Source organism: Danio rerio, chromosome 14, assembly GCF_049306965.1.
Source record: "Danio rerio strain Tuebingen ecotype United States chromosome 14, GRCz12tu, whole genome shotgun sequence".
Taxonomy (NCBI): Eukaryota; Metazoa; Chordata; class Actinopteri; order Cypriniformes; family Danionidae; genus Danio; species Danio rerio.
The window spans coordinates 3,453,320-3,468,032 of NC_133189.1; the positions used below are offsets into that span (position 1 = coordinate 3,453,320).

Here is a 14,713-nt window from a genome sequence, read left to right on the forward strand (position 1 = left end):
ATGCTGTTTACAATGCTACTTTAAATATTCAACCTGAAATCTCATGTAATTGTGACTTTGAAACAACATTAGCTCTATTCAAATGACTGTAAACAATGTTGTACTTTAACAGTCATCGGCTGCTAACGATTTCCTTTTTCAGAATTTGCAAAGAATACTTTTCTGAAATAATATTACTAAGGAGAAAGTCAGAATGTGCGAATATAAGACCATATTTACCTCAATTATATAGTATATGAACACTAAATTAATAAAAAAACAGCCACATACAAGCTCATGAATATATCCATTGAGGTATTATAAAGACTAATTAACTACTAACACTAAATTATACCTTTTAAGATGTTATATTTTTAATGAATACATTATTTAATGAAGCTTTTATCTCATGGGAAAGGCAACAAAAGAAGCTCCATGCAGCTTTTGGTGTTCTTCAGAGGATACTTAGGGAACTCCCAAGGAGGCTAACAAAACAAAGACCTTCCTCTGACTTTTTATGCTAAATGAAGCTAATTAAAATGACTACAGACCTTTGAGGGAACATTTGGTCCTTATGAAGAAAGCTAAAATCTGCCACACACACACACACACATTGCGTCCCAGCAGCAAAAGAAAAGAGTGCAAAACTCACGTCGCGGAATTTGTTCCAGTATTTGCTCTTGTCGTACTGGGACACGGTGCTCATCCACTTATCATTGTCCAGCGGGTTCCCGTCACTGCTGCCGGTAACGGACACCGTCAAACCCACCAGAGATACGAACAAACCTAGACTCAACATCATCTGAGAAAGACAGAGAGAGGACAGCGGGTAAAATTAGACAGACAGGGCACCTGAGGTAAAGACGCCAACAACCCTTTCGAGACGACTTCCGTTTAAACACGCCCAATAATATTAAATATTAAAAAGCTCACGTTAGTTCTTATCCAATAAACAACTCCAAAGCGTCACGGGCACAGGGTGAGGATTATTTCTGGATTATAAATCCGCTGAATATGTTTATCTGATATAATTAATCGTCCCCGAGGAGAAAATCCTGAGGCTGACTGACAACAAGCGAATAATAATAACGGACTTTAACGGCCACTCTCCTCGGGCACGAGCTGGCGTCTGCTTTAATTAGCTTCGACTGTTTGTTTGCTTCACTCACCTTAAAACGTGGGAGAGTCCTCGGTTCCAAACGGAACGAGTGATTGGAGCTCCGTCTGTGGGACCGTAAAGTATCCGAGACACGGGAGAGTACCGAGAGTTTCCTCAGATCCTGCTGCACTGAGCGCGACCGGGAGAAACGGAGCCGTGTAATGGAACGGTGCGCGTGTCCGCCCACTCTCAACCGTAACTCCGCCCACTTCCCTCGATTTCTCTCTCCCTCTCCTTTTCAAGTGACGAAATAACTGTTTATATATATATTTGATCACATGACGTAAGTTAACTAAACAAACCAAAGCACAAGCGAAGTTTATTTATGATTTTAGATGTCTATTATAACCTGAGCTTGTAGTTTTGCTTTCGCTCGCATCACACACACTTTTTCCACTCAGAACAAAGGGAGTGGTGGTGCATTCACTGGGGGATAAACGGTGTGCTGGAGGTGATACGCAGGTGTTGACTTTAAGCTGTAAAACATCCTGTGCGGTGCGGAGGGAATCAATACCGGGCCCTCACTCCCCCTGATCACTCCTAACAAATTAAAAGCAGCCCCGGTTTTCATTTGGAATCAGCCTGTAATGGCTCTAAACTGCCGGCTGTCCACTGCGGTGATTTCAGCTGCAGGGGGAGACTGATGGGAATATCGGCTCATTTTTAATTAAACGGAATAAATAAGTCAATAGATTAACTTCATTAGTAAACATAGCGCGGAGGAAGCATATTTGTAAGGTGTTCTCTCTCTGTGTGTGTAGTGCAGTGGTTCAGGACCTGTGTGTGTGGGGAGGGGGAGCTGTCCGTTCAGCACCACACACGCAACGCCTCTTTACATTGCACATAAGAAGTCGGTTGAGATGTGTACACGCCACAAATATGAGTCTAGACATGCTTTTAAATGCTGCAAAGGCGGCATAATTGCATTTATGAAGACATTATATGGCAGGAATAACGTTGTGAGACTCATTGCACATAGCGAGAGACCAATACGAACAAATAAAGTGCTGTAAAATACAGCATAATATAATAGTGATGAAAAGAATACGCACGTGCTCGTCCTTGAAGAGTTCACAGTCTGAAAGGAGTGTTATTAATGTTATTACAGTTTGTTTAACACACACACACACACACACACACACACACACACAATAGTTAACATTTAAAGCAGATTAAACACCCATTCTTGTCTTCATTTTGTCTTAATCAATTTTTTTCATCTACACTTACTGGCCTCTTTGTTAGGTACACCTGTCCAACTGTTCTTTAACGCAAATTTCTAATCAGCCAATCACATGGCAGCATTTCAATGCATTTAGGAATGTAAACATGGTCAAGACCATCTGCTGCAGTTCAAACCGAGCATCAGAATGGGGAAGAAAGGGGATCTAAGTGACTTTGAACCTGGCATGGTTGTTGTTGCCAGACGGGCTGGTCTGAGTATTTCAGAAATTGCTGATCTGCTGGGATTTTCCACACACAACCATTTATGGGGTTTACAGAGAATGATTCGAAAATGAAAAGGTAATATCCAGTGAGTGGCAGTTCTGTGGGCGCAAATGCCTTGTTGATGAGGTCAGAGGAGAATGGCCTGACTGGTTCCAGCTAATAGAAAGGTAAAAGTAACTCAAATAAGCGCTCGTTACAACTGAGGTATGCAGAAGATCATCTCTGAACACACAACACGTCCAACCTTGAAGCAGATGGGCTACAGCAGCAGAAGACCACACCTGGTGCCGCTCCTGTCAGCTAAAAACAGGAAAATGAGGCTACAATTCACACAGGCTCACCAAAACTGGACAATAGAAGATTGGAGAAATGTTACCTGGTCTGATGAGTCTCCATTTCAATATCAATTTCAGTATCAATGGCTTTGGCTGGTGATGGTGTCATGGTGTGAGGGCATTTTCTTTGCACACTTTGGGCCCATTAGTACCAATTGATCATCATGTCAACGCCACAACCTACCTGAGTATTGTTGCTGACCATGTCCATCCCTTTATGACCACAGTGTCTCCATCTTCTGATGGCTACTTCCAGCAGGAAAACGCACCATGTCAAAAAGCGAAAATCATCTCAGACTGGGTTTCTTAAACATGAGAATGAGTTCACAGTACCTAAATGGCCTCCACACTGACTAGAACTCAATCCAAGAGAGCACCTTTGAGATGTGGTGGAACGGGAGATTTGCATCATGGATGTGCAGCCGACAAATCTGCAGCAACTGCGTGGTGCTATCATGTCAATATGGAGCAAAATCTCTGAGGAATATTTCCAGTATCTTCTTGAATCTATGCCATGAAGGATTAAGGCAGTTCTGAGAGCAAAAACGGGGTCCAACCTGGTACTTGCATGGTATACCTAATAAAGTGGCCGGTGAGTGTACTTTAAATGTTGACTACTGTATGCGTGTAACCCAGTATAATACATTCTACAGGTATATTAATCTTGTGAAATTATCTTAAGGTTATTTATTTAGTTATTTATTTTACTTCTAAAACAGAATTAAATCTAAAATGAGATTTGTGTCCATTTGTGAATGAATATGTTAAATAAATATGTCAAGTTTTTCCCAATCTTTACATTTCTATTCTAATCAAATCCATTGTATTTTCTGATTTATCTAAGAATTCATTTCTGGTAATTTATTCAAACTTGGGAAAGATTTATATTCAGATTTACCTTATTTTAACAGAGAATAACATAATTGAATTATATCAGAGGGGTCTACCTCAGCATATCTGTAGGCATTTATTTTATTAAACCTGAATCGTAAACTTAATACACATACTGTAGGTTGCACAACAAGAGGTTTACAGGGACACAAAGTTGTATAATGACATGGGTATGAACTAGTTGCACTCTATTAAGGTGGTTTACAGGGTCACACTTCATGTCCCTGCAATTCAACTCCTTAAAACTCACACTTAAAGCATTCTTTTGAAAATAAAATAAAGCAGTCTTACAGAATTAAACATATAACACCTAAGAAGTGTCCCCGTAAACCATGTCTTCAAGTGTGTGTATGTAATTGCATTGTGAAAATAGGCTTAACATGTATACCTAAGAAATAAAATCATAAAGTCTTACTAGGTTGAAATACTAGCTCTCATTTACATTTTTGTTACATAAGATGCATGTTCATACATATAAATACACTAATGTTAAGATCCAATCACAAGTTGCAACAGCCTAAAAGTCATTCTAGAGAGAAAAAAAGGAAAGAAAATGAAGTGACACACAAAACAAACATTGATAATAATAATGAAATTAAAATGAAACTGTATTACTGATAAGCCAAACAGCATCAGAGTCTGACACTACATGTAGGTGGGTCAGGATTCTGCTTTTATGCAGCCTCGATATATAACAGCTTTGACTCAATTGTGTAAAGACACCTTTAGAGAGGTCCACATTAATGCATTACGGCAGACGTTTTAAACTACTTAATGTAACAGTTTATCACTAGATGCATTGAAATGGAACTAATGCCCTTGGTGCATCATGCTTTATCAGCGGAGTCACAGTTCTGTGTGCATTAATGCATCTACAGCGAAGTCACAGGAACTGAAAGTGACTTTAATGTAGAGTCATGTTGACCCGGTGTGACTCAATGGTTAAATATTTGTGCTGGTGGCAGACTACAGAGCATCCGCGAGTCAAATTCAACACTTTTAAAGACCATTGTGAATTCAATTTTAGACTTATACAAGGCTAAACACTCAGCGTAGAACATATTTTACTTGCCCCATCAACAAAATTTAAATTAGTTTGTTTCCTAGCCACATATTTTAAATAATGTCTCAAAACATGCAAACTCCGGTTGTATATACCGGCCACTTTATTAGGTACACCTGTCCAACTGCTCATTAATGCAAAATTTTTAATCAGCCAATCACATCTCAATGCATTTAGGCATGAAGACATGGTCAAGACAATAAGGGATATTCTTCGGCGCACTTTGGGCTTATTAGTACCAATTGAGCATCGTATCAACACCACGGCCTATCTGAGTATTGTTGCTGACCATGTGCATCCCTTTATGACCACGGTGTACCCATCTTCTGATGTCATACAGTGTGAATCATCTCAGACTGGTTTCTTGAACATGACAATGAGTTCACTGTACTTAAATGGCCTCCACAGTCACCAGAACTCAATCCAATAGAGCACCTTTGGGATGTGGTGGAAGGGGGGATTCGCATTATGGGTGTGCAGCCTTCATGCAGCAACTGCATGATGCTATCATGTCAAATTAGAACAAAACCTCAGAGGAATATTTCCAGTATATTGTTAAAACTATGCCATGAAGGATTAAGGCAGTTCTGAAGGAAAAAGTGGGTCCAACCTGGTTCCAATAAGGTGTACCTAATAAACTGGCCTGTGAGTATACATGATCTGGCAAATCTACTATTATTCATTCATTTTCTTTTCAGCTTAGTCCCATTATTAATCTAGGGTTGCCACAGCAGAATGAACCGCCAACTTATCCAGCATATGTTTTACGTAGCGGATGCCCTTCCAGCCACAACCCAACACTGGGAAACATCCATACACACTCATTCCCACTCATACACCATGCACAATTTAGCCTACCCAAATCACCTGTACCACATGTACCAGAGCACTTGGAGGAAACCCACACGAACGCAGGGAGAACATGCAAACTCCACACAGAAATGCCAACTGACCCAGCCGTGGCTTGAACCAGCGACCTTCTTGCTTTGAAGCGACAGCACTACCTACTGCACCACTGCGTTGCCCAAATCTACTATCTATAAAAGTTTATTTATTTACATATAGATATGTATACATAAAGATATATCCATGTGTACGCATACATATATACTTGTTTTTATATCCTCCTGGGGACTTAAAACTGAATTAAGGCAGTTCTGAAGACAAAATGGTCCAACCTGGTATTACTTAGGTGTACCTAATAAAGTGACCGGTTAGTGTGTATGTGTGTATATATATATATATATATATATATATATATATATATATATATATATATATATATATATATATATATATATATATATATATATATATATATATATATATATATATATATATATGTGTGTGTGTGTGTGTGTGTGTGTGTGTGTGTGTGTGTGTGTATTTAGTTATTCATAATATTATTATTATTATTTTATTAATTCTGTCTAGGTCAGTGTCCTCAACAGGTACCTATAAACACAATAACATTTTAAACAAATGTTATTTTAAGCAAGAAATTAAAACCATATTAACATGGTAAATAACTAATAAATGAATAAAAGTTAATGAATTGAGATGTATTATTGGTGATTGGATGGATTTTGTCTCGATTTACCATGAACATGGGAAAGTTAAGACCTGTTTAAAATTAATTAAGGGTGAATTTAATACTTTTATGACCTAAAATTCTGTTTTTGTAATGTAAGACCCCACAGACATCCTAGATTAAAAGTAGACAGTTCTAACTATGCGATGGCTGATTAATCACCATTAAAACACTGAACTTCTAGCTACAAGGCACAAGACATGAAGCAAACGCTATAGACATCCATCATGCTCTGTGTGCAGCAACAGTTTCTCACTGGCAGGTAGTCTTGTATATGAAGGTGTGTGTGTGTGTGTGTGAGTGTGTGCGTTGTTGGTTTGCGTGTTTCATTTATTTGGTTCCACTCCATTGGCTTAATGCTGTTAATGTTGAGTGGCAATATTTTACCGTGGGTAATGCAGGTCAATGCGGTTTCTGATTATGTGCTGTTAACATTTTACTCTTTCAGAGTGTGGAAATTCCCATCAGCCAGAGCCCCAGATATTGACACAGCTAAAATCCGCATGATGTATTCCCGAAATCCGTCTGAATGACATGCATATGAGAGATGCATTAAAGTGTAAATGAGGCAAACGCTGAGCACACTCAGAACAGATAATTTTAATTGAAAACTTTGGCTTGTGCGCTGGGGTGAAACGACAAAAATATTGAGAGCCGTTTCATATTTTTCTCTGCTGAATAAAAGCAGCTAATTATTCATTTAGCACACAATATATTTATTTAACAAGGAGCTGTGCGGGGCTGGTAATTTTCAAGGCTATGAAATTACATCATTTGTTCATTTTCCAGGAAAAAATTATTCCAAGAAAGTCTTTCAATGCACAAACTTAAAGCTCTCATACAGGCACACACAGTGACAGGTCGCCCCCTATTGGATAAAGGTGTTGTGCCTTTCCTACTACGTACAGTTGAAGTCAGAATTATTAGCCTTCTTGAATTATGAGCCCCCTGTACAGTATAACTTTCTCCAATTTCTGTTTAACAGAGAATTTTTCAGCACATTTTTAAACATAATAGTTTTAATAACTCATTTCTAATTTATAACTGATTTATTTTATCTTTGCCATGATGACAGTAAATAATATTTAACTAGAATTTTTTTTAAGATGCTAGTATTCAGCTTAAAGTGACATTTAAAGTCTTAACTAGGTTAATTAGAGCAATTAGGCAAGTCATTTTATAACAGTGGTTTGTTTAGTAGACTATAGAAAACAGATGTTGCTTAAGGGGCTAATAATATTGACCTTAAAATGATTTTTTAAAAACTGTATTTTAGCCAAAATAAAACAAATAAGGCTTTCAGAAAAAACTATATATTATTATATATTATAGGAAATACTGTGGAAAGTTTCTTGCTTTGTTAATCATTGTTTGGGAAATATAAAAAGTGCTAATGATTTTGATACAACTGTATTTTATATTTAATTATTATATCTTATTACTTATTATGCTGCATTTCTTAATTATCAGTTAGGTTAAAGTAAATATTTATAATTTAATAAAAGCATGCTTATAGCAATTAAATATTTGTTGTTTGTATTTTAATTATTGGTTATGGATATCAGGATTTTTGATAGACTGGACTTGTGCACATAAAGCTGTAAACAAAAATGCATGTATTATTAGATTATTGGTGTACAAAACCCTATTTTAGTACAAATTTAAATCTGTTAAATATTATTAAATTTAACCAATTTTATACTTATTTCTTTCTAATTGTTTAATTGTTATTTTTTATTATTATTTTATCACAAAAAAAATTCTTGTTTCTAGTCCAAATATCTAACAATTCTTACATTAAGAAGCATTTTCTAGACCAGCAAAAAGTACGGTCTTGTTTTTTTTAGAAATAGTGAGTCAAAATTAAGTCAGTTTCTTCTTAAAATATGCAAAATAATCTGCCAGCAGGGTAAAGTAAAATCATTTACTTTAAACTTTAATTACATTGTTCCATTAAAATATATTTACTATTAATAACAGCACGTTTTTTAAATAATAGTTTTAATAACTCATTTCTAATAACTGACTTCTTTTATCTTTGCCGTGATGACAGTAAATAATATTTGACTAGATATTTTTAAGATGCTAGTATTCAGCTTAAAGTGACATTTATAGGCTTAAATTGGTTAATTAGGGTAATTAGGCAAGTAATTTTATAACAGTGGTTAACAAATATTGCTTAAGGGGGCTAATAATATTGACCTTAAAATGTTTTTTTAAAAGAAAATGTATTCTAGCTGAAATAAAACAAATGAAACTGTCTTCAGAAAAACAATATATTATAGGAAATACTGTAAAAAAGTTTCTTGCTTTGTTAATCATTGTTTGGGAAATATAAAAAGTCCTAATGATTTTGACTTCAACTGTATTTTATATTTATTTCTTATATCTTATTACTTATTATGCTGCATTTCTTAATTATTAGTTAGGTTAAAGTAAATAATTTGATAAAAGCATGCTTATAGCAATTAAATATTTGATGTTTTTATTTTAATTGTTATTGATGGATATCTGGATTTTTGATAGACTGGACTTGTGTCCACTCTAAATTATGATTTTGCACATGAAGCTGTAAACAAAAATGCATGTATTATTAGATTATTGGTGTACAAAACCCTATTTTAGTACACATTTAAATCTGTTACTTATTTCTTTCTTACTTTAACCTAACTAATAATTAAGTAATGCAGCAAAATAAGTAATAAGATATAATAATTAAATATAAAATACAGTTGAAGTCAAAATCTTTAGCACTTTTTAGATTTGCCAAACAATGATTAACAAAGCAAGAAACTTTTCACAGTATTTCCTATAATATATAGTTTTTCTGAAGAAAGTCTTATTTGTTTTATTTCAGCTAGAATACATTTTCTTTAAAAAAAAACATTTTAAGGTCTATATTATTAGCCCCCTTAATAAATATTTGTTAACCACTGTTATAAAATGACTTGCCTAATTACCCTAATTAACCTGGTTAAGCCTTTAAATGTCACTTTAAGCTGAATACTAGCATCTTAAAAATATCTATTCAAATATTATTTACTGTCATCATGGCAAAGATAAAAGAAATCAGTCTAAATATCTAACAAGTCTTACATTAAGAAGCATTTTCTAGACCAGCAAAAAATACGGTCTTGTTTTCAGAAATAATGAGTCAAAATTAAGTCAGTTTCTTCTTAAAATATACAAAATAATCTGCCAAGGTAGTAAGCAAAATCATTTACTTTAAACTTTACTTATATTGTTCTATTAAAATATATTTACTATTAATATATATAATTTTGTGGCTCAGAAGTATCGGTTTAGGCACCGGTACTGTTTTAAAATATCGATTTAGCACCGGTATCGAAATAACCCCAAACGATACCCAACCCTAGTGTGTGTATATGTGTGTAATAAGCAATTAAGCAATGCACCACAACTGTTATGTAACGTGAATAAAAGCAAAGTGTTTCTCATTTAATAGAAGATCTGAAGTGTAACTGACGTTTCAACAAAGTCTGAAAGCTTTCTCATATTTGAACATCACACAAAAAGAGAGAAAAACTTATAGAACAGAGGCAGACAGAGAAACGGAGGTAGAGACAGTCGGAGAGACAGACTTGCATACTAAGTGTTGCTGCCGGACAGCCAGTGGGTTCACGCTGAAGGTCACGCTTCTCTGCATGTTTCCTCTGAGAGTCACAGCACATCTGTCCTCTCTGTCTTATATGGAAATCATCTATCATGTCATACTTTGATTGGTCCCTGAGGGCCACATGACAGGAAGCACAGCCTGGCCCCGGGTGCCTTATAGGATATAACAAAGGAGTGTTTGCAGTCATGTCTCATCACCAGCGGTTGCTTTTTGCAGCCACGTCCTCGTCCATGATTCGTGGAAGCCGGCCGCTGGCTCCGCCCTCCAGGTATCCGGACTTCACAACAAACGCTTCTGGAATTTTCCTCTTTTTACTTAAATCTGATATGAGGGAAAGAGTTTCAAAAGAAAAAGGCGTCAAGCGTTTAGATTTATACACCATATGTCGGAATATTTTCATGCATGGTTTGTTCAGCGAATAAAAGTGACCTGCGATGGCGAGAAGCATCTTCCGGCGAGCTCCAAATGTGCTCACACCCACTTCCTTCAAATCCTCATCCGAGAGCGTGAGGAACGTCTGATAATCGATCTGACAGATGGGAGAACATGATTAATCTGTCTTTTAGGTGGGAAATAGATAGCTTCATCCAAATTATATAAAATAATACCAACAACAGTGTTAGTTATAAATAAATCGAGACCGATAATTCTAAAGAAACGCATCTTTGTTGATATTAAAGGAGTTATGAATATATGAGTTATACCTGTTTAAAATATATAAGGTCACTGTGCTGTTCACCTTATGTTTCGAGTTAAAGAACTATTCAAAATAACTTGTAAATTAGTATTGAACAAGTCACCATTTTTCTCAGAAAACATTTCTGAAGGTGCTGTTGACTTGAAATTCAACATACATCGGATGTTGGTAACAACCAAAGAAATCCATATATGCAAAGAAAACAAATCTAATTAGTTTAGAAATTAGGTTATGTGTAATAAAATGAAATGACACAGGGAAAAAGTATTGAACACATGAAGAAAGGAAGGTGTAGTTTGACAGAGAAAGCCCAGACAGCAGCTGAAATCTCTCAGTAGTTCTTCAGCAACCCTCTGCCCTTCCTCAGTGTAAATGAATATCAGCTGCTTCAGTCCAACATCTACATTAGCAGGAGGATGAAGATGAAACCAGGGTGGACATTTCAGCAAGACAATGATCCAAAACACAGCCGAGGAATCTCTCAGATGCTTTCAGAGAAAGAAAATCAAGCTGTGGAATGGCCCAGCCAATCACCTGACTTAAATCCAATAGGAAACACAAAATAAAGCTCAAATTTGATATGCCAGACCCACAGAATCATCAAGATTTTGACACTCTGTTGAAGTCTGAAAATCTCACACCTGGGGTCCGTTCTTCGTACCTCGCTTAAATGATCTAAGATGATTTGGCAGATCCTGGATCTTTTAATCTTGATAACTGATCTCTCGCTAATTTGGTTCTCCAAACAAGTTCGCGAATCAGATTAGAATGTCTGGATGAACTGATCTGAGATCACTGCGTGTGTTGTGGACAGATCTATCAATCCTCGAAATCATGATCAGCAATGCAACGATTGGCTGACGGCACAGCTGCGTAATGACATCATCTGATTAATATTCAATTATCCATGTGAGCAAAATTACATCAAATTAGCAGTAAACGGCTTGTTAAATATGACACGCAATAACTTTCCACATTTGTTGTGAGCTGCAGGCTTTACACTTTCATTTGTCAAGACAAGAGTATTCATCATGTATTTCAATGCAAATCAGTGTATTTAGTTCTACATTTAGAAAAGATTTTCTTTATTATTGTAGCCGTTTTTTAATCGGTGTAAAGAATAACTGGTTGTTTACAAAAGCATTTTCATATTGGTAAAGGTGTCTGCAACTTTTGTGAAGCATCAAATCACCGGCATATTAACTATCAAAACATGTTTATGACTACATAAATGTATTATTGCTTTAAAAAAAGTCACATATTGTGCATTTCTATTATTATTAATTTGTACTAAAGCGATCTAAAAAGTTCATGTCAATAAGTTTTCTCTTTGCACCAGATGGCAGTCTTTGTACTTTCATTTTGAGAGTGCAGATTGTATACGTTTTATTAATATGTATAACTTTATTTATTTTATTAATGACTATAACTTTATATATATAGTTAAAAAATATGTACCATTTTCCCAAGTGTATATAACTACTACTGTAAGAAAATATCAGAATTCGGAACATACTTTCTGTATTATCTTTGCTTGAACTGAGCTGATCTAATCCTGTTTATATGAATTGAACCTGCTCCCGATCAGGTTTGACCTAGCAGAACTGTTGCCATGACAACAACTCTCGGATCAGCTTTGAAGAACGAAACGATCCTGGATCGTGTCAAATCGTCAACATCCAAATCCAGCTAACTGAGTAATCCACGTACGAAGAACGGACCCCAGAGCAACACATGTGACTTTATTTATTTGTTATTTATTTTTAATTATTTTAATAGAAAAACAAGAAAATAAAGTGGGACACATGTTTTAGTCTTTTTCATTATTTTCAATCATTTTTATTTTAATTACTACACTTACAATTGACTTATTTTTATTTACTTGCAAGTAAATGTACGTTAATTTAAGAATGTTTAGGTATTTTAAAAACAAAACATAAATACTCAGGAAAAAAACTCTGTCATTGCACATAGTTATTTAGTTTAAAAAAAAAGAAACAGTTCTGCACAAAGAAATCTAAGTTTCTTGCTAAATTTCAAAGATCTGATGCCAGCTTTGCCTAATCCAGTTGACTAGTAGGCATAAGCCAGTATAAGATTCTGACATTATGATAACTGTGGATAAAAATATCTCAGTTTCACAGTATTGTGGTTACTGCTCTAAAATGGAGCAGTGCCAATAAGTTTAGGGTGTAAGTTTGTCATTTCCAATGGAGGCATGCGACTTGCACGATGACCACATGGTGTGCAAGCTGCGTACACGTGACACATGTGTATTTTCCAGGTGCACCTAGTTGAAAAACATCTGAACTTTTCCAAATATTGCCAGTGCAACATGATTCATGTAGGGAGAACTAACCAATCTGCTTCACACATTGTATGGAATATAAATATTTCAGTAATGACGGCAGACTAATTACCTCAGACAAACACAGCGCATCCAAACACTGCAATGCTTTTTACTTTTCTCCATGAACTTTAGCTGCAGCAATTGTTTGTCCGTTTGTCATCCTCTAAAAGAATGGTTGAGGATCGCCTGGTTATGAAAAACACCAGGCACGAGGGCAAAGCCCATTTAAAATGGTGAAGGAAACCACATGCTCGCGCTTGTCACTTCAGGTCAAAATAACAACATGTGAAAATGAGTGCGTGTGAGGAGGTTGCAAATAAAAAAGGATGTGAGGATGTTGCCAGAGCCACAAGTTTTCTTGTGCATCCCAGCCACTAGCTTCCCATCTGAAAGATTGTTAAGCATCCCACGTCAACACGTGGAGAACATGCAAACTACACACAGAAATGCCAACTGACCCAGTCGAGGCTCGAACCAGCGACCTTTTTGCTTTAAGGTGAATGTCCTACCCACTGCACCACTGCGTCGCCTATTTGCCTTAGTAATGTTGGTAAATCAAATTTTACATTTAAAAATCCTATTATTCCTAAATGTATTGTTAAAAATATTCAATAATTAACAATACCGCATTATATGAAACATGATTTTGTGATAATTTTTTTGGCAATATCGCCCAGCCATAACAGTATACATAATAGTTGGCGGTTCATTCCGCTGTAGCAAACCCTGATAAATAAGTAACTAAGCCAAAGGAAAATGAATAATTGAACCAATAATATTTGATTTTTTCTTTTATTTACAAGAAAATAAAGTGAGTCACAGATATCCAGACCTTTTTTAAATTAATTTCTGAATACTAATATTTTCATTTATTTGCAAGTAAATGTATGTTGATTTACGAATGTTTAGATTTTTTATTTAAAAACTGTAATACTAAGTGTCTCTCAACTCTTTCGATGCACTTTAAAAACCAACTCTTCGTTTAAAAGAAACAGTTCTGCACAAAGAAATCTAGGTTTCTCGCTAGCAGCTAACTTTCAAAGAGCTGATGCCAACTTTGACAAATCCAGTTGACTAGTTCAATCTCAAACTTTTAAGCCGTGCCTTTGTTGCCAGGGAGACTAAAATACTTCAGTTCATCCTCATTCCTAAAGGTGCTCAGAAGCGTTCGGATCCAGCAGGTTTGTGTGTAATCAGACAATAGCGCTGCGTGTGTGGGTGTGTATGTGTGGGTGTGCCGTCTGGGACGTGTGTGTGTGTGTGTGTGGGCAGTGTATTTACCTCCTGTTGTTGGAAAATATCGATGTATTTCTCCAGCCCCAGCTGTGCCAGTAACTCAATAAGATCGTCAGCGTGGGCGGGACTGGGAGACCTGCCAATCAAATGTCTGGATACCGTAGCCCCGCCCTCGGTCAGAAAGACATCCGCTGCAAAAGGTCAAAGGTCACAAATTAGACGCTCATAACGCAGGTGTGACGGTTTAATTTCCCAGAAGGATCCGGATCACCTCTACAGGCATAAGTGATTGTTTCACCTTGAAATGAAGCTGCTGGCTGAATGAA

General features: G+C 36.2%; 2 protein-coding genes across 18 annotated transcripts in view; both read right to left on the reverse strand.

The window, feature by feature from the left end:
• Positions 1-1,269, reverse strand: part of spock1 (SPARC (osteonectin), cwcv and kazal like domains proteoglycan 1) — a 294,145-nt gene extending 292,876 nt beyond the window's left edge. For 3 of the 6 annotated variants that reach the window (XR_012390146.1, XM_073922464.1, XM_021481084.3), the window contains exons 1-2: positions 1,149-1,269; positions 632-781 (exon numbers count right to left, since the gene is read on the reverse strand). Coding sequence is in view for 4 of the 6 variants with exons in the window: in XM_073922464.1 (XP_073778565.1) it covers positions 632-781 (150 nt within the window). In the remaining 2 variants the exon portion in view is untranslated. The other 3 variants (XR_012390147.1, XM_073922465.1, XM_073922463.1) reach the window with 1 other exon arrangement.
• Positions 1,270-9,896: 8,627 nt separating this feature from the next.
• Positions 9,897-14,713, reverse strand: part of bicc2 (bicaudal C homolog 2) — a 52,013-nt gene continuing 47,196 nt past the window's right edge. For 11 of the 12 annotated variants that reach the window (XM_073921295.1, XM_073921291.1, XM_073921292.1 and 8 more), the window contains 3 exons: positions 14,433-14,578; positions 10,534-10,633; positions 9,899-10,425 (listed from right to left, as the gene is read on the reverse strand). In XM_073921295.1, the coding sequence (XP_073777396.1) occupies positions 10,298-10,425; positions 10,534-10,633; positions 14,433-14,578 (374 nt within the window). In that variant the 3' untranslated portion in view covers positions 9,899-10,297. 12 annotated transcript variants of the gene reach the window in all.